At 38.4% G+C, this 18,613-nt stretch overlaps 3 protein-coding genes across 10 annotated transcripts in view; 2 read left to right on the top strand and 1 right to left on the bottom strand.

Moving 5' to 3' along the window:
- Window positions 1–9,043, top strand: part of rab44 (RAB44, member RAS oncogene family) — a 24,547-nt gene extending 15,504 nt beyond the window's left edge. For 3 of the 4 annotated variants that reach the window (XM_015042414.1, XM_015042410.1, XM_015042412.1), the window contains exons 3-9: window positions 71–144; window positions 2,095–2,168; window positions 2,259–2,390; window positions 2,467–2,548; window positions 4,136–4,250; window positions 4,695–4,966; window positions 5,602–9,043. In XM_015042414.1, coding sequence (XP_014897900.1) covers window positions 71–144; window positions 2,095–2,168; window positions 2,259–2,390; window positions 2,467–2,548; window positions 4,136–4,250; window positions 4,695–4,966; window positions 5,602–5,692 — 840 coding nt within the window. In that variant the 3' untranslated portion in view covers window positions 5,693–9,043. The remainder of the gene's footprint in view (window positions 1–70; window positions 145–2,094; window positions 2,169–2,258; window positions 2,391–2,466; window positions 2,549–4,135; window positions 4,251–4,694; window positions 4,967–5,601) is intronic. The other variant, XM_015042411.1, reaches the window with a different exon arrangement.
- On the bottom strand, window positions 8,944–11,770 carry trub2 (TruB pseudouridine (psi) synthase family member 2). 3 transcript variants are annotated; one of them, XM_015042417.1, is made up of 9 exons: window positions 11,688–11,770; window positions 11,468–11,614; window positions 11,213–11,347; window positions 10,281–10,355; window positions 10,134–10,195; window positions 9,957–10,038; window positions 9,689–9,761; window positions 9,452–9,588; window positions 8,944–9,356 (listed from the first exon to the last, which is right to left on the bottom strand). In XM_015042417.1, the coding sequence occupies exons 2-9, from the start codon at window positions 11,583–11,585 to the stop codon at window positions 9,022–9,024; spliced, it is 1,017 nt and encodes a 338-aa protein (XP_014897903.1). In that variant the 5' UTR covers window positions 11,586–11,614; window positions 11,688–11,770; the 3' UTR covers window positions 8,944–9,021. The 3 variants fall into 3 exon arrangements, with proteins under 3 accessions (XP_014897903.1, XP_014897901.1, XP_014897902.1); XM_015042415.1 differs by having other exon boundaries at window positions 11,468–11,553; window positions 11,641–11,762; XM_015042416.1 differs by having other exon boundaries at window positions 11,468–11,736.
- A 96-nt stretch (window positions 11,771–11,866) lies between these two features.
- Window positions 11,867–14,922, top strand: hdhd3 (haloacid dehalogenase-like hydrolase domain containing 3). Of its 3 annotated transcripts, none has more exons than XM_015042421.1 (3): window positions 11,867–12,137; window positions 13,390–13,727; window positions 13,868–14,922. In XM_015042421.1, exons 2-3 carry the CDS (start codon window positions 13,395–13,397, stop codon window positions 14,264–14,266), a joined length of 732 nt encoding a protein of 243 aa, XP_014897907.1. In that variant the 5' UTR covers window positions 11,867–12,137; window positions 13,390–13,394; the 3' UTR covers window positions 14,267–14,922. The 3 variants fall into 3 exon arrangements, with proteins under 3 accessions (XP_014897907.1, XP_014897906.1, XP_014897905.1); XM_015042420.1 differs by having other exon boundaries at window positions 11,867–12,048; XM_015042419.1 differs by having other exon boundaries at window positions 11,868–12,071.
- Window positions 14,923–18,613: the final 3,691 nt, after the last annotated feature.

An 18,613-nucleotide genomic window follows, 5' to 3' on the forward strand; every position in this document is an offset into this window, starting at 1 on the left:
TAAGAAAAAATTAAAATTTTTTTTTATTTTTTTTTTTTTTTTTTTTTTTTTTTTTTTTTTTTTTCTGCAGGTTGATGAAAATGGGCAGAAACCATCTTCCAGCACCGATATTTCAGGAGCTGCAGGGTCTTCAAAATCTATGAGGTAATTCTGGGACTCGCATTAAGCACAGATAATAAACTCAGTTATCTCGGACATACGTGACTAGCTAGCTGTCGTAATGAACTGCTGTTGGAACTGCTTTGTAACACAAACCATAACTCAATAACAATCATCATTCAACTGCAGAGTCACCAGTTTCACAGGGAAAACTCAATATCTGTTGTTAATTTCATGAAAAGCAAATGCATTCATTTATTCCATTTGCAACATTGAATAAGTCCAGAAAGGTTGATTTGTGTGTAGCTGCATAAAAGTATCACTTCTAGATTTTGGTCTTTATTTAGTCCATCTGAGCAGAGACTGCACTTCCCACTCTCTCTGTCTCATTTGCTCTTCAAATTCAGTTATGTGTCACCTTTCTGATCGCTCAGAAACCCCAGGTCATCTGTGAAACAGACAAAGTAAGAAATAACAAGTATGCAGTGTAGTGAGGGACTTAAATTGTTTAATTATTATTATTTTTATTTTACAAATATAATTCAGTCTCGTACTGAAATTTTAAAATGCTAAAAATCTTTTGGCTGTCTTGCTTTTTTGAATTTCCTAAATGCCAAATAAATAAAAAGCATTTAGGGATTTTTTTTTATTTATTTATTTTTTTTTTTTATCACTTATACATTTCTTTGTTATTTTGTATTTCCACAGTAAAAATGATGATGGTCATTGCAGCCAAATCCTTCAAACTTAGATTCATCAGTATCTATTTGCAAACTAGTTTCTTCCACTCAGTGTGACCTTTCAGACAGCATTGTTACAGGACTCATCTCACTGCAGATAACACTCTCCAGCTTCAGCTGGTTCTTCACCAGGACATTTGCTTTTGTTTTGGGGTTGATATGAACAGTTCACACCTAAAGCACATCCATCTCCGAACCAAGTTATGGATCTTCATGAATCTCTTCTTGATATCATGACTAATATTTTCCTATTTTCCAAAGATAGCACACAGTTAAGCAGTGTGTTTTATGGAAGACATTGTTTGGAAAACGATGCCTCTGTTAGCCTTACGTGTTGAAGCCTCATTACAAACTGTTAAATGCAGCGTAATCTTAATGTATGTAAGATATATGCAATGCATATAAACATCTAAATTTTAAACATAGTAAAAATGCATTTAATTTTCTCATGTTTTTCACACTAAGCAAATATAAATAACTTTAGTGTTCTTAACTTGTGTAACCTGAAAACAAGGAACGCTTAGCCTAATTTAATTTGAGACTGCATTAAAGTTTGCGTTATTTTTGCACGGCTGGTTTCTGCAAACTGCAAATAGCATCTAATGGTTGTTATGGAAACCCAAGTCTCCATAATATGCTGTAGTTCTGTAACAGTGAGCAGAGGAGATAATTTTACATATAGCCTAAAATCCTTCAGACTGTTGCAAAACTGTAGGTCTGGTTGTTTTAAAATTTTAATAATTGCATCAGTTAAATTTGCTTAATGTTTTGTTTTTTTGTCTTTTTTGTTAATGCTTGAATACAGCAATAGATTTATGTATTAATTTATGTAATATTTCCAATTTTATTCTTGTTTTAAAGGTCAATATGTATTTTTTTTAAGATGAGAAAAATTGGTCAGTTGTCCAATTGTGATATTTGTAGAGGAATTTACAAATTCCTTTACATTTTCAAATGTCTTATTTTCCACTCTTTCCATAAAATCCAACTTTTATTCTTTATAAAGCAGCGGCTCATCAAATAAACCAATAAAATAAATTAAGTTGGAAGGCATAGCAACCAATTTTTTTCAGAAAAGCATAATGATAAGTGTTTATTTCTGGATTCCCATTTGATAATAGAAAGGTTTGGTGTGCTCCTTGGATTGTTACTTTACTTCTGTGTAAAAACAAGAAATAGTAAATAGTCGAGAATCTTGCAAATTCATACTGGGATGTGTATGTCAAACTTTAATTACAAGGTTTTTATTCCATAGGGACAAGACACCAGAGAAACTTGTCCATCGTAATATCCGGTTGGATCAAGAGAGTGGGAGTCAGCTTTCTTTTGGTAAACATACCCACAATTCTTGCACACAATAAAACAAGAAGCAGAAGTTTGCATTCAGACCGAAAGGGACTCTCCTTCTCATCTTATCAGGTGCCACTAGTGGCGCAGATAAATCAGACAGCTACAACGTGGTGATGATTGGAGAGAGCTGCATCGGAAAGACTTCTTTCATGAAAAGAGCTCAGAGTGGGAAGTTTTCTTTAGACATTCCTGCCTCTGTTGGTAAGATCTCATACTTCAGATCATAGCAATTATGTGTCAATGCAGCAAATTGTATCACCTTGAAATATTTTTGCAGGCCTTGATTCCTGCAAGTGGACTGTGGTAGTAGATGGAAAACCTGTGGTTCTACAGTTATGGGACACAGCAGGTCAAGAAAGGTACATTTCTCATTAATTACTGTTTAAAGTAAAAACATTACAGGTGAGGTTCTAATGGGAACAAGGTTATATGATGCCAGGACAAGTTGGCTGATATTTTATGGGGGAAAACACCTGTTAATTGTGCTGCAAACTATCATTTTATTGCAGTGAAATGACCTTTTCTTGTTTGCAAGTGATGAACTTTTGGTTTGACCTGGGATGTTAGCAGCTGAGTGACAAAAGGACAGAACGATGGGCAGTCCTCTTAATTGTGGTTCTGAACTAGAAAAAAGAAATGACTGACCCATCCAGGTCAGGTCAGTGTCTTTCTCAAGCAAAGGAGTTCAGGTATCCTGCTTTTCCATGATGATCGTGAAGCAAAGGGTTGACAGAGTAGTTCTTTGTCTGCCCAAAGTTGAGCTGAAAATGCATTTTGGAAAACTGAGGCTAGATTTCAACTCTCACCTATGATCATGAAATGTGGAAAATGGCCAAAAGCACTAGATCCTGGTTACAAGCAGCAGAAACTTGTTGGACGGGCCCAGCATTGAAGGTATGGTCAGTCATCCCTAGTTAGTTTTTGTGTTTTACAAAACAAATCAGTCATCCATTTAGCAGACATTTGATGTTTACAATGAATAAACCGAGTAGCTGGTCGTATGTAGGCAGAAACATTGTAGGGTACGATAAAACTTACAGAGAGATATTTTGCGGTGCATTTTGTTCTAATTGTCAAGCTGACCGCTTGTATGTTTTAGGAAGTAGCTGTGGTACTTCTGGGTAAACACAGCTTTTGGCTCTCTGGTGGTGGAGTACAGTTTGTCTTGTTGTCCCCGTTTGAAAGCAGCATGTTGTTTTCTCAACGTTCAGGCAGATAACAGTCTGTAAGTGCAGAGACAGTCACACTCACAGCCTTCCTGAACCAGTACAAGACGTTGTGCTCAGAAGTGTTTGAGATTTCTCCTTCAGGTCAAATTTTTGTCAGAACTGGTCCAACGGATCTTTCTTGGAAACAGAGTTTCCACCCCCAGTTCATTTTGTGCCACTTCAATAACTTGACTTAAAACATTCTGACTGATGTGCTTTTTTGTTTTTGTTTTTGTTTTGGTGGAAGCAGTTTTGGATCCACGTTTACTTTGAAATGGTTCAAACACAAAGCACAAGATTTTTCCCCACTACATGTGAAATTAACAATGCTGGAGCAATAAGAAATAAACACAAATGTATTCATGATGGGCCTAACAACATGGGATTCACACCAGATGGTATAAATTATTTGAAATAAAGTGGGATGCGACAGGGAATTTGTATCAAAGCTTTTCAGACATCAGTCGCATGCATGGCTCAGATTCAATTTTGACCAAATTTAATTGTCTTTGAATCTCGAAGCGTCTGGAGACAATTTCACTTAGTTTCTTGACTTCCTTTGCCTTTTTGCAGTTTTCAAAACGTGTTCCTTTTGCCATTCATCTTTATTGCACATCACTTATGAGCTGATGTCTTACAATTCTGTAGTATGTGTGGATTACTTGGGCTGTCACTGATCTCTTATTGTCAAAGTTAAGGAAGAAATGTCACTCATGACATTTTTACCTATCTCTAAAGGTTTCACAGCATCACCAGACAAGTGTTCCACAAAGCCCAGGCTTTTCTCTTGATGTATGACATCACTTCCTCTCAAAGTTTTTCGGCGGTCAGCTACTGGGCTAACTCCATTCAGGTAACCAACCTCCACTTCTGCTATTTCCTGCTTCACCATTACTGAAACTGCTGTGGTCAGCATCTGTGTTTATATTTTTGTTTTGCTCTTAAGAGGAAGAAAAAACAAAACACTTTCAACATTAGTCTGAAATGGCTTCTTCCATAAACAAAATATTTTCTTTAATCTGATTTTTTTTTAATTCTTGGTGAATAGAGAGTTGTTTGTCCCATAAAGCATATTCATACTCATGTTAAAAGCAGTGGATTTTGTTCTGGATATATTTATTTGTTAGTAACTTAATAAAAAAAAAAACCTGCAGCACCAGGGTACAGTTAATCTAGGATTTAAACTTTATTGAAGCCAAATGTCTTAGGTATTTGGCCCTTCCCTTGAGATGGACCGATCTGGAAAAACATGAAAACTGCAGCTTAAATACTAATCAAAATAATCCATGCGTTGCAGGAAGCTGCTGCAGAAGACGTGACTGTTTTGCTCCTGGGAAACAAAAGCGAACACGCAAAGCGACAAGTTAAAACGGAGCAGGGGGACATCCTTGCTAAGGTACCACTTCTAAAATCTCTTTCTGCAAAAGTTGAATTCCAACCAGTAACTTTATTGGGTTTGTTTAAAAATGAGTTTTTCTTCTTCTCTCAACAGGAATATAACTTTGAGTTCATGGAGTGCAGCGCTGCCACAGGTGAAAATGTGATAGAGGCTTTGGAGGCAGTGGCCAGGTAATACGTGTGTGTGTGCGTACGTGTGTGTGGGTGTGTTTTTTTTTTTTTTAATCCAACATGCAGCTTCTTATAAAAGTGTTCATGTTCTTGAGCTTGTTCCAGCCACAAACCTCAATATATTTTTTTTGTCGATATTATGTGACGGATCAACAAAAAGTAGAGCATTTCTCTGTAGTGGGACAAAAATTATGCCGATTTTTAAACGAAACTTGTAAAAAGCAGGAAAACATGAGTGGTAGGAGTTCACCTTCCAGTAGCGCAAAGCTACTAAATAAACACATGAGAAAAACTGTGTGTTGTTCTTCCTTTACTTAACTTTTGCCTCTTAGTCTGTTATTTAAAAAAAAAAAAAAAAAAAAAAAAAAAAAACAATTGCCTCAAAAAAAGTTCACTTAAAAGGTTCTGGCAAAACATGAAACTGCATTTTCACAAGTGCTCTCTCGTTGAACACAAATACGCACTTCTAACATTTTTATTTGCAAAAACAGAATAAAACTTCATATCTTTATTGCTCCACACTTCACAAGGAATGCCAGTTTGTCAAGTAGCACACAATAGTTGTGCAGCGCACTGCAGAAAACCAGTCAGTGCTGTGACATTTACTGGTTGTGCTTTTGCCCTGTTGTTGGCAGGATGCTGAGTCAGAGAGCTGACCTGCTGAGAGAGGAAGTCACCGTTTTACACAAAGAGCCAGCGCAGAGGAAGAGCTCAAAATGTTGCTGAACAGATGCGCTTGTTTCACAAACAAAGCAAGAGGTGATATCCTGCAAATAGTGGAAACAATTTCCTGAGTAGACTGTACCTAACAAGATGGTTTATAAAGTTGCTAGAACTTAATTTATCTTTCTTGTAATCGCTTGTATTATGTGGAATGGGGGTTTTATTATGAAACAAATCCAACAAAAGTAAGTAATGGGCTTTCAAATTTTTTTTATAACTCAGTTGTATGGGGTTAAAGGGAATTTTAAGAGTTATTTAACTGTGCATCAAGGGTCTCTGGGTTCTTTTTTGTCTTGTTAGAATTTAAGTTTAAGAAGTCTTCCATATTTATATTGAGGTAGTCCCAAGATTTTCTGTTGAGAAAAGTTTCCTTTAGCAGAGTTTGGATGTCCTCACTTCCATGCTTTATTGTGTACATTTTTAAGTAAGATGTTTACTCTGATCAGGGTTCTGTTGCATGTGGAAAAGAACCAGTTTTTCTTGTATTTGTTCTCATAAACTCTGTTCTGAATTGTGTTTTAAATAATATTTTTGGCATACATCCTCCTTGCAGTGGTCCCAGCTGCCAGGTTGCTCAGATAATCAATTTATTTCATTCCCTCTATGATTAAAAGCAGTGGTTGTAAAAATAATTTTCAGTCCAAATGTAGCATGTTGTTTTTTGTTTTTTTTATTACACTGATGTGCATTTCCAACATAACCCATGCCGATGAGAAACCCGGAGACGCAATCAATCACACAACAAAATTGTTCTAATCTCATGTTCTATTCTCAATAAACTCCCACTTCAACAATTTGTCTGCTTTGCCGACCTAATTTGTGTCCTCAAGTGAGTTGTGTTCTTCCAGACTGACAAAGAAGGCTGTGTTCCCAGGGGGACAACAAGTCCTTCAATGAGCAGCATGACAACAATGGCGCCACGGCAATAACCTCATAACTTCCCGCAGGACGTTCAGCTGGGAACATAAATGCAGAGATGAACTCCTCCAGCATAAACAGAGGTCACGGATAATTGCAGCAGATCTCATTTTAATGACTGGCACTAACTTTAGATGGTACATTTGCTCGCCAGCTAAAGTTCATACTGTCTCAGTTATGCGAACGGTTTTCTGAGAAATGCCGAATTGAGAGGAAAATTGCTGTCAGTTTTGGAGCAAAATGAAGCAAATTAATTTATCGGTGAGGTCGCGTTCTGCAGATTCTCCTGCACTCACTTAGGGTTTCAGCACATATTGTCAGGGTTACCAGTCCTCCTGCATGTTATGATTTATGGCATATGTTCCTGCAGTGGTGAAGCTTTAAATAAGGAATCTGCAAAAACCACAAACAGACAGAGGGACGTTTTAATAGACAAATGGGTAAACGGTGGGAAAGTTAAACCAGAAAATACCAATATTTTTTCACAATATTTTCCATACTTTTAGTTGTAGGAAAACCATTTTTCATTCTTTTTCCAATTTGAATAACAGCCTTATCTGTCACAAGTAACCAAATGATTTCATGGAAATGTTTAGACACTGAAAAAAAAAATCTCTAGTAAAAGATACAGAGAGAGAAAGCTGGCTGGCTGCCTAATCAAAAGGAATCAGACGAGTACATTTGAGGGCTCCAGTCTTCCTCATATCTGCCTCAGATCCTGGGGGAGGGTCTGTGGAGGTGAGTGTTTAGTGGACCTAAACACACACAGATGTTTAGATTCAGGTGTTTTCAGGTACACACCACACTGGACTGCAGTTGCCATTGTATTAACTTGTACTGTGTTTACTTTTCAATTATATTTGTTATCGTATATGCACATGTTGTGTTGCAATATTTTTTTCTCTTTCTGCAGGTGTAGAAGCAGACTTATGGGGTGTTGGTTTCCATTCTTTGTCCTTCCCTCTCCTGACTTCCTCCCTTTCCATTACTTTTGAAATAAACCCAAATCAATTTCTAATGAAGTGGAGCAAAACAGTGAAAGCCGTAATGCTCCACCTGTGAAAGAAAATCTATCGGGCCACACCTTGGTACTCAGACCATTATGGGTCCCACAATGCCAGCCAGACAGGGCACACTAAAACAAAAACACACTCATTGAAAAACCAGTAAGTTATCTTTACTGCACACTCTGAGATGACTGGTATAACCACATCCCAAACAAAATACAAGGGGAGTGTATTTCCTCAGAGCACAGCATATATTTTACAAGCAATGGAAAGAGTAAAATCGATATAAATGGTGGTAATAAACCTGTGCATCCTGTATTTAGGCTTTATTAATGGATCATGTTCTCATTTGGCACTTAAAACTTTCACCACAGTCAGAGACATGGCTGCTCTTCGACAAATATTTGCTGAAATAAATTTGCAGAGTCAGAACATGTAATTCATGCAAGTCTGAGTAAAGTCCCCACTAAACTCATCACAGACATGATCGTCAGCCTTCAACTAATTGATGGGAGTCGTTCTTATTCCTCATTGTGACGTTTATGCATCAACCTTAGAAACAAGTTATAGATTCACGTTTGTAATTTCTGTTCATTTCCTCAAATCCAAAAGGGTTGAACTGATACAAAAAGGATTAAATACATTTACCTAATACTTAATAAACGCTCCTGCAGGTTTTGATTTTCTTTAATGACACGTTAAGGCCTGAAAACTTCTTGGTGGCTGACTGATCACACACAGCCAGCATGAAGAGGATCTGTTCAATACTCACTGGATTCAGCAGCATCCAGAACTGATGCGTGTAAATAAAACAATAACTCTTAAGATGTTGTTTGAAGGGATTTAGTGGCCAAACGGAGAAGAGACACGTTAGCAGGTCTGTCCCCCTGTTCGACTTTAACTTGCATGATCACATTTGTTCCCAAGAAGTGAAACTGGGACATTTTCAGTTATTTGGTTTGTATTTAAGCTGCAGGTGCCACATTTTTCCAGATCAGTCCTCCTCAAGAGTATGAAACCTGGCGGTCGAGGAGACGCCCATTGAACAAACTTCAATACATCAGTTGTGTAGCATGTATTTGAGTCTGTTCATATAAGTTTGACCACATACATGTTAGGGAAAACTCTTGAGCACCTTTTTTGTCTTAGAAAAATCACTCAAGCCTCTTCATTCCAAAACTGAAAAACAAGGATTTACATAAACAACCAAAACGTTAACAATATTAATTCTCTCAAGGACTTCGGTATAAACCTTGGCCGGCAACCACAGAGTCACATTTGTATATTAGCCCAATATATTTGAGGAGCATTTCCCTTGTTTGACCTCGATAGTAAAATTTCTTTATTAACTGAGCTGTGAAATATCACTATTTTAGTTCACTTTTATTTCTTTAATCACCCATCAGCTCAGTTACACTGCACCTCAGTTGTTCCTTCCTTATCAGCTTTGTTTTCTTGAGAGACTGCGAGCGTTTCCTCAGATGTCTGTAACATCGCTTTATCAGTTTGAGTCCCGGAGCTCTTGTTCTTCTTGTTGTTGTTCTTTTTTGAGCTGTATTTCTGAACAGCCTGCAGAACGTCAGCAGCCGACCAGTGGTTACGCGTGAGAGCGTCCTGCAGGGTAAAGAAGCCGTCTCTGGTCCGCCTCACTCCCTTACACACCGCCGTGCTGCGCAGCTCCAGTCCAATCTCGTGCACGACTTTGCGCAAATATTTCTGCGTTTCGTTCAGGCACTGCACCTCTGTGAAAGGCAGAGCACATGACGTGTCATGCGAGACAAAGGGACTGAAGAAATAAATCTTGGATTCGATATTTCTCACGCTTAGCTGAGTTTACCTAAGGTGAAGTGCGGTGGCTGGAAGCGAATGCATCGTAAGCCTGTCAAAATAGGAACCGATTTCCCGTCTGGACCCAACAAGCCTTTTACAGCCAGCTCATATGCTTCCTGTGAGTTCATGTCTACACTGGAATACCTATTGTGAGGGATAATAACAGTCATTATCTGCAGGATAATTTTGTTCCTTGCAATGGCCTAAATTATTACGCGTCATGCAAATGAAGTTGGTTGCCTACGTTCTCAGGGCTTTCTGATTGGCTCCCTCCAGCATGGCTAGCACTCTCTCCATCTTCTCCTGAGTGATGTGATCTGATGAACAAGATCGTGTTTAAGGACAAATACAACCAAATACTATTACAGATACAGCATACATACAACACTTAATATGTGTTTAATACAAAAAATAAAGCTAATGAAAATCTGATTTCTTTACAAAAAAAAAACACAGGACTGCCTTATGGGTTAAATTAAGAAACTATTTGCATCCAAAAAAAAAGTTCTTACCATAAGTGGATCGTTCCACAACTCGACTCGTGTGAGTAAAATCATGTGTTGCCATCCCAAATTCACCTTCCAGTGTGTAATCCTTAATCAGAACCAAACATTGAACTTTGCCCAAGAAGTTTAACTTAAGTACATAATTTCACGTATAAGGTAGAACAGTCAGAGGTGTGAAATTACCCTTGTGGTTTGTATCCCGTAGAGATCGTTCAGGATCTTGTTCCCATTCCCCACGGCCAAAACTGCAAGAACAGAAGCTGAATAACTGCTCTGGCATTTTCTTCAACAGATAAACTTTTGTTGTATGTATTGGGAGTAAAGTTTTACCAAGAACACCAGAAGATGAAGTATCCAGGCGGTGACCCACTCCAACTTTGAGATGCTGGAATTCAGGTCCAGTCACTAAAACATTGGAAGATGTGATTTTACAGGGGCTGCATGATGCTAGAGCTGAATATAGCAATGACATCAATTACAATTAACCCATATTTTTCTCACTCTTTTCCATCATTACACCCTCTTCTCATCTGCTGTGAGCTTTAAAGTCTCAGCCACTAAAACCAGAATACATATGGCGTACATCAAGGGTGGCCAACTTCAGTCCTGGTGAGCTTCTCTCCTGCAACTTTTAGATGCCTCCCTTCTCAAACACATCTGAATCAAATGAATGGCTTATTACCAGGGTGGTGGGATTCAGCCGTTTGAATGAGGTGAGAAAAGACGCATCCAAGAGTTGCAGGTTGGGTCAGACTTTAGAAAGGTCTTACAGTGGCAGCAATCCAGGGCCCTGATTTTTGGGGGGACCCAAAAGATTTTTTTTTTATTTTTGTATTAATAAATGTGTCTTTTGGAAAAATAGTACTTTATATAATACTCGTTAGACCCATATCCAGTGAGTTGTGTTAATAGTTTGGAGATTTTTGTGAAGAAAAACAATATTCATGCAATTCAAAATCACAAAGTTCTAGTTAACTTCAACATGGAGATGGAAGACAAGGGACATGTTAAGCCTAACATGCATCAGTTCATACTGATCTGTAGGATAACTTATTAATTTGTTAAAATTTGGATTGCATTTTTTTTTTCTTCTTTAGAGGACAGGGGACCAAAACTGTCCCCAGCCCAGGGGCCCACATCCTTGTAAATCTGGCCCTGGCTGTAAGATATCAGCTGTCAATAATTGGTCGTGTGGTGTGCATCAAAGACAGTTAGACATAATCTAACTCACTGATTGCCTAAATATGTAACACACGACATACCCAGAGGGTGCTTGGACAGGACGGGGACAGAGACTGGCCTCAGCATGAGTCCTCCAGATGCTTTAGGTTCGTTGTTTGGGTTTGGTAAGAAGCGAACTTCATGAGTGAGAGGCGGAGCAGGTGTATCGTTCAAACCTGAGGACAACACATCCACGGGCGCTCCACATGTTATTCAGCTTTACTGCAAGTTCTGATATAAAGTGACTGCGAGAAAGGACGGAGATTGTTCTCGAGACGAATCATTACAAATCTCACCTTTCAGAAGATTAGTCTCGATGGTGTCCCTCACTAGCTTCCAGTGCACTCCTGCGGGTTTGTAGACGCAGAACAGACCCTCTAACCTGTGGAACATTCGCACAGCTGGACTCCGCATGGCGACAGCGCGGATTCAGCTCATTTCACCTAAAATAAATTACATTATTTAATACTTAGTAGCAATAAGATGTTTGTTGTCCTCAGGGCAAGCCGTCCTCACACGTGAACCTTTGCGCATGCGTACACAAAGCTGGTTGAACGTCTTGGTCGCTTGTTGTACACTGCCTCCTACTGGAGTGGATGTATGCAAAAAACTATGTGCTGATATAAAAGGTTACATATGAATTTAGAATGACTGTAGTTGGCATGGTTATTATTTAAATAAATCTTTCAGTCCTGGAAGTTGAGAAATAAGGTATTGTTGTCCGTAGAAAATACAAAATGTAAAATAAATGCCTCGTTATATCTGCTACTGCCAACAGATGGCAGCAGAAGCTCGATCGTCACAGAGTGAGGCAAATGGAGAGAAGACGAAGAGGATGAGGAAGGGAAGGATATCTAATCTCGCTTAAAACCTGCAGGTGATCGTGGAGACTTTATTTCGGTAATGTTTAAAGTTGTGCTAAGTGTTGGTGATGCTCTAAAACACATCTTCAAAGGTTGAGCACAGGTGCAGAGAAAATTAGCTTTCTTTCGCTAGCTGCTGTTAAAAAAAATAACTACCTTATCACATATCAGGCTGGTGGAGTTGAGCTTGTTTATGTTTTGCACGTTGTTTCAAGGTCAAAGCGGCTTTTCTAGACGGGTGGTTAATTTATTAAAATCATTTTTTTTTTTTTTTTTGTTTTCCAAGGTAGACAGTCTATTCGGTATTATTACACATGAACAGGTCTGTACATGTTCAAAACAGTGAGTTAAAACTAACCTCAAGCGCACATCCAAAGGATTCAAAAGAGAAATGAGCAGAAGTTTCAGCAGTTCTCTACTCTGGATAAAACATGTTAATGTTAGCACAATGTCAGGTTGGAAAGACAATAGGAATTACCTGAGAGAGGCAGTCAATGATGGGTCATTGGACCATTTATCCAGAACATTTACCTTAAAGTCAAACAGTGTTTTGGAAAAAAGATCTTAATTAGCATGTTAAATTTCATAACAGTACAACTAGAAAAGGACTGAACAAGCATCACCTGTTGGGAGGGTTCTCTTTCTTAAATATTGTTGTAAAACTTAATTTTGCATCTGGACTAAAACTGCTGTTTATACAATATTATACAGATGAATCGTTTATATGTGTAATATAAAAAGTGTATATCATTCATTGAAGTCAAAAAGTGAAACTCTTTGTACAAAAAGTATGACGACTATAGCCTATACATAACACATATATAAATACATAGAAATGTTAGGACCTACACAAACCTGCCATTATCCAGCAGATAGGCATTGACACAAACATCACAAAAAGTTGTTGTTAAAGTAGCTCACTGTTCAAATTTTGGTGTAAAACAAACTATGTTGTGCAACAGCAGCTCTCACTAATGCAGCTTTCAAAGGGATGTGAAGCAAAGCCTTTTCAACAGTATGGTGGATTTGTAAAGTTATCTAAGAGAATCTCCACTGCTCACCTGTTGCAGAATATTGCACCTACTAAATACTTTCATTCTGCACTCATATTCCCCAATTGTTCTTATGTAGTTTTACTCTTGCCAGACAGACATAAAAAAAAAATGAACCATGAATTATATATTATAATTTCTGGAGTTTCCTCAAGACCCAAGATGTGCTGCAGAAGTTTATTTTTGCAGAATTAACAACCAGAAATCATTTTTTAACTTATTTACATTTCACTGGAATATTTATGGGCTCCACTTTCCTTTATTTTGCTCAGTTAAGATGTGTTTTCTGTCATATCTGTGCAGCTGTAATGCCAAGAGTTCCTCTGCAGTGGGTGTTGTGGGATATTAAAGACACCCTGCTGAAGGTGCGGGGGTCTGTGGGAGACCATTACTCCAAGGAGGCTGAAAGATGGGGCCTGAGCCTGCATCCTGCAGAGATCAACGCTGCTTTTCAGGAGACGTATCGGCGTTATTCCAGCAGATACCCAAACTATGGCAGCTCCCAGGGTCAGACCGGACAGACTTGGTGGATAGGAGTCATGCGAGACACTCTGGCTGAGTGCAAAGTCAATGATCCAGCTCTGCTGAACACAATGGCTAACAATCTTTACCAAGATTTCTGCAATGCAGAAAAATGGGAGGTAAGCAACATTTGGCACCTTTATGCACATAAAACAAAGTAAATAAATAAAAGTGCATCCATCCATTTTGTTAATTATTAGAATAGTCAGGCAATGCAGAAAATTCCTGAAAATGAAGAAACACGTGATCTTTTTTCCAGGTATTTCGAGACTCCAAGACGGCCCTTGAACGATGTTCCTCTCTTGGACTGAAGCTGGGCGTCGTGTCTAATTTTGACAATCGCCTCGAAACGATTTTACGCAGCTGCGGGCTGCTGTCGAGCTTTAGCTTTGTGGTTACATCGGAGGAGGCCGGCGTGGCGAAGCCCAGCCCGGCCATCTTTCATCAGGCCCTCCAGAAATGTGGCACATCCGCTGACAGAGTGGCTCATGTTGGGGACCACTATGTGTATGATTACCTCGCATCTCGCTCTGTGGGAATCCACGGCTTCCTTTTAGACAGAGACAACTCGCACAAAGAAGGCGCTGTTCCTCAGGAACACCGGGTTGTGACATTGGATGAGCTGCCGTCACGCCTTCAGGACCTTATGATCGAATGACGCAAGAAAAAATCTGCACATCCAATTAGGCCTGTCACAAAACTAACTTCGCTAATTTGTCTCAGTAATGATCGCGATAAATGATAAAGTTGCTGTTTTTGAGAAACATATTGATAATAAAAAATTATAATGCAAATTTGCCTTTTTGAGGGCCAGTAAACAGTAAAGTTTAACACTGGAACTTAAATACATTTTAAATATCCAACTTAAAACAACCCAAAACATTAAAATAAAAATAAAAAAACACACTCAGCCGAAACCATAAAAAAATGGATTACGACGTCTCTATAAACAAATTTTCTCCTTAAAAAAATTCTTAATCATCAGAATATAATTTATTGAACTCATTTTAATTTGTCATGCAATTAATTAATACGAGTCAGTTGGGAGTTAATATCCATGTTGGGCTTTGTGAATCCAAGTGCTTCTTCACTAATGTGAACTCTGACAGATTCTCTTGCAGCAGTGATATATAAATGAAATGTACAGTATGTGTTCATGGGTTACGCCGCCAGTACAGATGTTTATATTCAATAATCTATGTCCCAAAAATGATTATTTGCCTATATGGTTATAACACACTGTGGCCATTAAAATGCAAGGGTCATATTGAAAATGAACCTAAAGGACAAATAAATGTAAACATTTTTTGCAAATGGTTCATTCTTTATTTACTTGATTTCAAAATAATAGTTCTTTGAAAATGTTTTGCAACCTGGCTGAAAGTGAGAAACTAATTGCCTCCTAAACCCAATAACTGATAATGATACCGTTGGCAGCATCACCATCCATAAAGTGTTTCTGATAACTGGGAATGAGTGATATTGGGTCCCATCTTTTATTGCAAGATTGCTAACATTCAGTTTTAATGGAGAGTTTTCCAGTTTGAATGGCCTGTTTAAGGTGATGCTGCAGTATTTCAACCTTAGCTAACCTTAACTAGGTCACTCCAAAATATCCTTTAGATTGTTTTGAGCCATTCAGAGACTGACTTTCTGGTGTTTTTGCTAAATCATAAATTATTTTCATTATCTGCAAATTTTACAAGTCTGGTCGCTGCCAGACTTGCCCTTAAAGCCAACTATTCAGGCTGAAACACAACGAAGACGCATCAATCTTCACTTCCCTCGGTTACGGTCGGTGTCGTGGCAGATAGCTCCTCGTACCGACCCAGGTTCTGTTCGAGGTTTCTTCCTGTTTAAAGGGAAGCTTTTTCCTCTCACTGTCACCACATGCATGCTAGGTATGAGGGATTACTGTAAGTGTAACGTCAACGACTCAATGCAAGCAATTTTTGGCTGGCCTTACATGCTCGTCCAGGAGGAGTGAATGCTGCAAGTCAATGACTCGATGCAATCTGCTGGGTTTCCAAAGATGGAAAACCCTTTTAGCTAACTGCACTGATTGATACGTTAGATCAATTGGAATGCATGTATTGTAAGTTTGTGGTGCAAAAATAAGAAAAAAGTGCAAAAATAAGAAAAAAAAAGGGGTTTTATAGTGGCCTATTTAAAGTCCAGACTTAAATCCAGTTAAGATAACGAACACAAACACACTCTTACTCATAGTGTCAGGTCTAATTTTATAGATTTCACTATTGATAAATTCTTACATTAAAATCTGATGGTCTGAAACATTTAAATGTGGCAAAAAACAAAAAAAAAAATCATTACTGGGGCAAATCATTTTTCACAGGACAGGAGAAAATACGTTTGTTAGAAATGAGTGAAACATTTTGGTTTATAAGAAACTTTCGCCTCTTGCATTTGTTACTTCTCTGTCACTTCTTCCGTGTCTCTTAGGATCAGTTACCGCCCCAGCAAAATCACATCTCCAGCAGGACAACAGAGTGAACTGATCCTTTAACTGAAGCTGCACGGCTTTGATCGTTCCCAGTGATTCATTGCAGAGCTAAGCAGCAAGAAGAGGGCAGGGTTTCTTAACCCTAATGCCTTTGTAAATACTCTTTATTTCAAACCATCTGTCCAGAACCAGAAACCGGAGATGTTGGTGTGGGGAAAAGGAGACCTCAGGGGAGATGGAATCCAAAGCATAACTTTGTCTTTTTACAGAAATGACAGCTTGGCACTTGTTGGAAAAAACTAAAGAGTTGACTGAATTTCATGAGCTACACAAAAACCACAACAATCAAGTAGCCTCCCAGCTTTTTTTGATAATTGTTTGATTCTCACCAATTCTTTGTCTTAATTTGTTTCCATATCAATGAGCAGCTTTTGTCAAAGCATTTTGTTTATCTTGAGGACTGCAACCAGAAGAGCTGCTTAATTCAAAGCTGGTTTAGAAGCTCAGCCAGACGGCTCTAAAGAGCTCCGTCGAAATCCAATTGGTGACATAATGGGATTTCAAAACGAAGCTGCTCCGGCGAACGCCAACATGGAAGAGTGGGCGGGTATGCAGCCTGGTAATAAGAGGGAGCAAGCCAACCTGACGCACAATCAGAGCCAAGAACAAATGCTTTAATGGGAGCGGGTGCAGATCATGTGAAGCCAGGGGCTGAAACGGTTCTCTCTGCTATAAAAGCACTCAGAACTTTGGCCCGTTGTTGAAATGTGCCTGAGGGTCCAGGGTTCTGCTTCAACATTTCCGCCTCTTAAAATATTGAAAGGAAGAGAAAGCATTGAAAAACTGGAGTATGTTGAGGGAGATTTTAAAAAAATAAAGAAAAGAGCTTCAGAAGTTAAAAAAAGAGTCACGCGATGAGAGATGGAGTAGAGATTTTCAGTGGCTTGATCCTGTTAAACAAAAACCTCGTTACATTTTAACGCTTTTTCTACCTTTAGGGTGATATTCTGTGCAATTCAAGTTGAAAACCTTTTGAACAAAATGCAATAAGCTGGTCAATTCTTTTCAAAACTTTCAAAGTGCAACTCTTATAAGATCTTCCAGGAATGTACTTCCTTTAATTAGAGTAGGGTTCTGCCGTGTTTACAAACCAAAGAGCCATTTTTCTCCCCTCAGTTCAGCTAGATAAAACTTGTCTTGATCTGCAAAAGTTACATTTGTGAAAAGAGAACTTAATTTTTAAAAATATCTACAATAGGAAATGTGTGGTCATTTTTAAGGAACCACCATTACAACATAAAACATTTGCAAAAAAGAAAAAAAAGAAAGAATTAACATTTTCTCAATGGGAAGTTGATGTAAGAGGAAAATTAAACAAAAAATATCCACAAAAAAAACAATTATTAATATTTATGTGTAATGCAGGAATTATTCCACACAAAAAAAAACTAAAATAGCTGCTAGAGGTGCATGTTACATTTATATCTTAGAAAAATTTGTTGGTTCTGCACTGTTTCAGCCAAATTACGGAAGAGACATAGTGGAAGGTCAAAGGGCAGTTCAGCTCCAGAGTTACAGGTAGCAGAGATCTCAACTAGAACTAGTTTGCACAGAGACCCCAACAAAAGATCTCACTGTACAAAGGTATCATCAGGAGAAGAAGAAACAATTTCACAGCCTTATCTATAAGACACTGTAAAACTGCAATCAGTAACTGAAGAAAATGTGGAAAAAGTGAGAAAAGAGAAAGTGGATGTTTTTCCAAAATTAATAAAAAGGAGGCTGAAAAAAGTTTTTGTTTCGAAGAAAAAAAAATCAATATCGTCGATAAAATCTCTCAAAGCCTTGGAGAATCATGCTTCAATGAAAGGAGCTTTTTAATACTGTAGCTGAACACGATGTTTTTCCTCAAATGTTCTGCCTCATTTACCCAGAGGTGGGACCTCAGTTAAACTTCAGCCTAATGTAAAACATCCCAATTATCTTGCAAGTGATAAGTGGTCTGGTCTGCTGGCAAACAGGCTGCCCAGTAAACCAAAAGAGAGCTGGTGAACTAACAGGAGCCAGGCTGCTGCTTGCCTCAATCTCACAAATTTATGTTAACATCTTTCAGATTTTGACAAAGTTAAAACAAAAACATGAAGTCTGCAAAAAAAAAAAAAAAAAAATGGCTGCTGCTCCATTGTTTATTTTTGTTGTGAACAAGAAGGTTCAACTCCACCAATCAATGACCTGAGTTTTCTTCTTCATGCCTCTTAGCTTTCTGCTAGGTGCTCCTTTGAGGGCAGCTTATGTAGCTGCTTTACGTTATACTGACGGTTTGACCTGCTTTCACAACTGCTGTGTCGCTAAAAGCAAAGGATTGACGTTTTTCTGTATTCGCTGACCAACATTCAACACGGGAAATGAACAAACATCCAAACTGAAACGTGGTGGTGGGAGCTTCATGCTCACGACTTTTGATCCAACACCGTGTGGTTTCTGCTAGATACCTGGGTTTTCATTTTCAGCATTACAGTGAGACCAAGCACAGATCAAACTAAA

This window comes from Poecilia latipinna, unplaced genomic scaffold (assembly GCF_001443285.1).
Source record: "Poecilia latipinna isolate Pla-1442-1.1 unplaced genomic scaffold, P_latipinna-1.0 Scaffold588, whole genome shotgun sequence".
In the NCBI taxonomy this organism is placed as follows: Eukaryota; Metazoa; Chordata; class Actinopteri; order Cyprinodontiformes; family Poeciliidae; genus Poecilia; species Poecilia latipinna.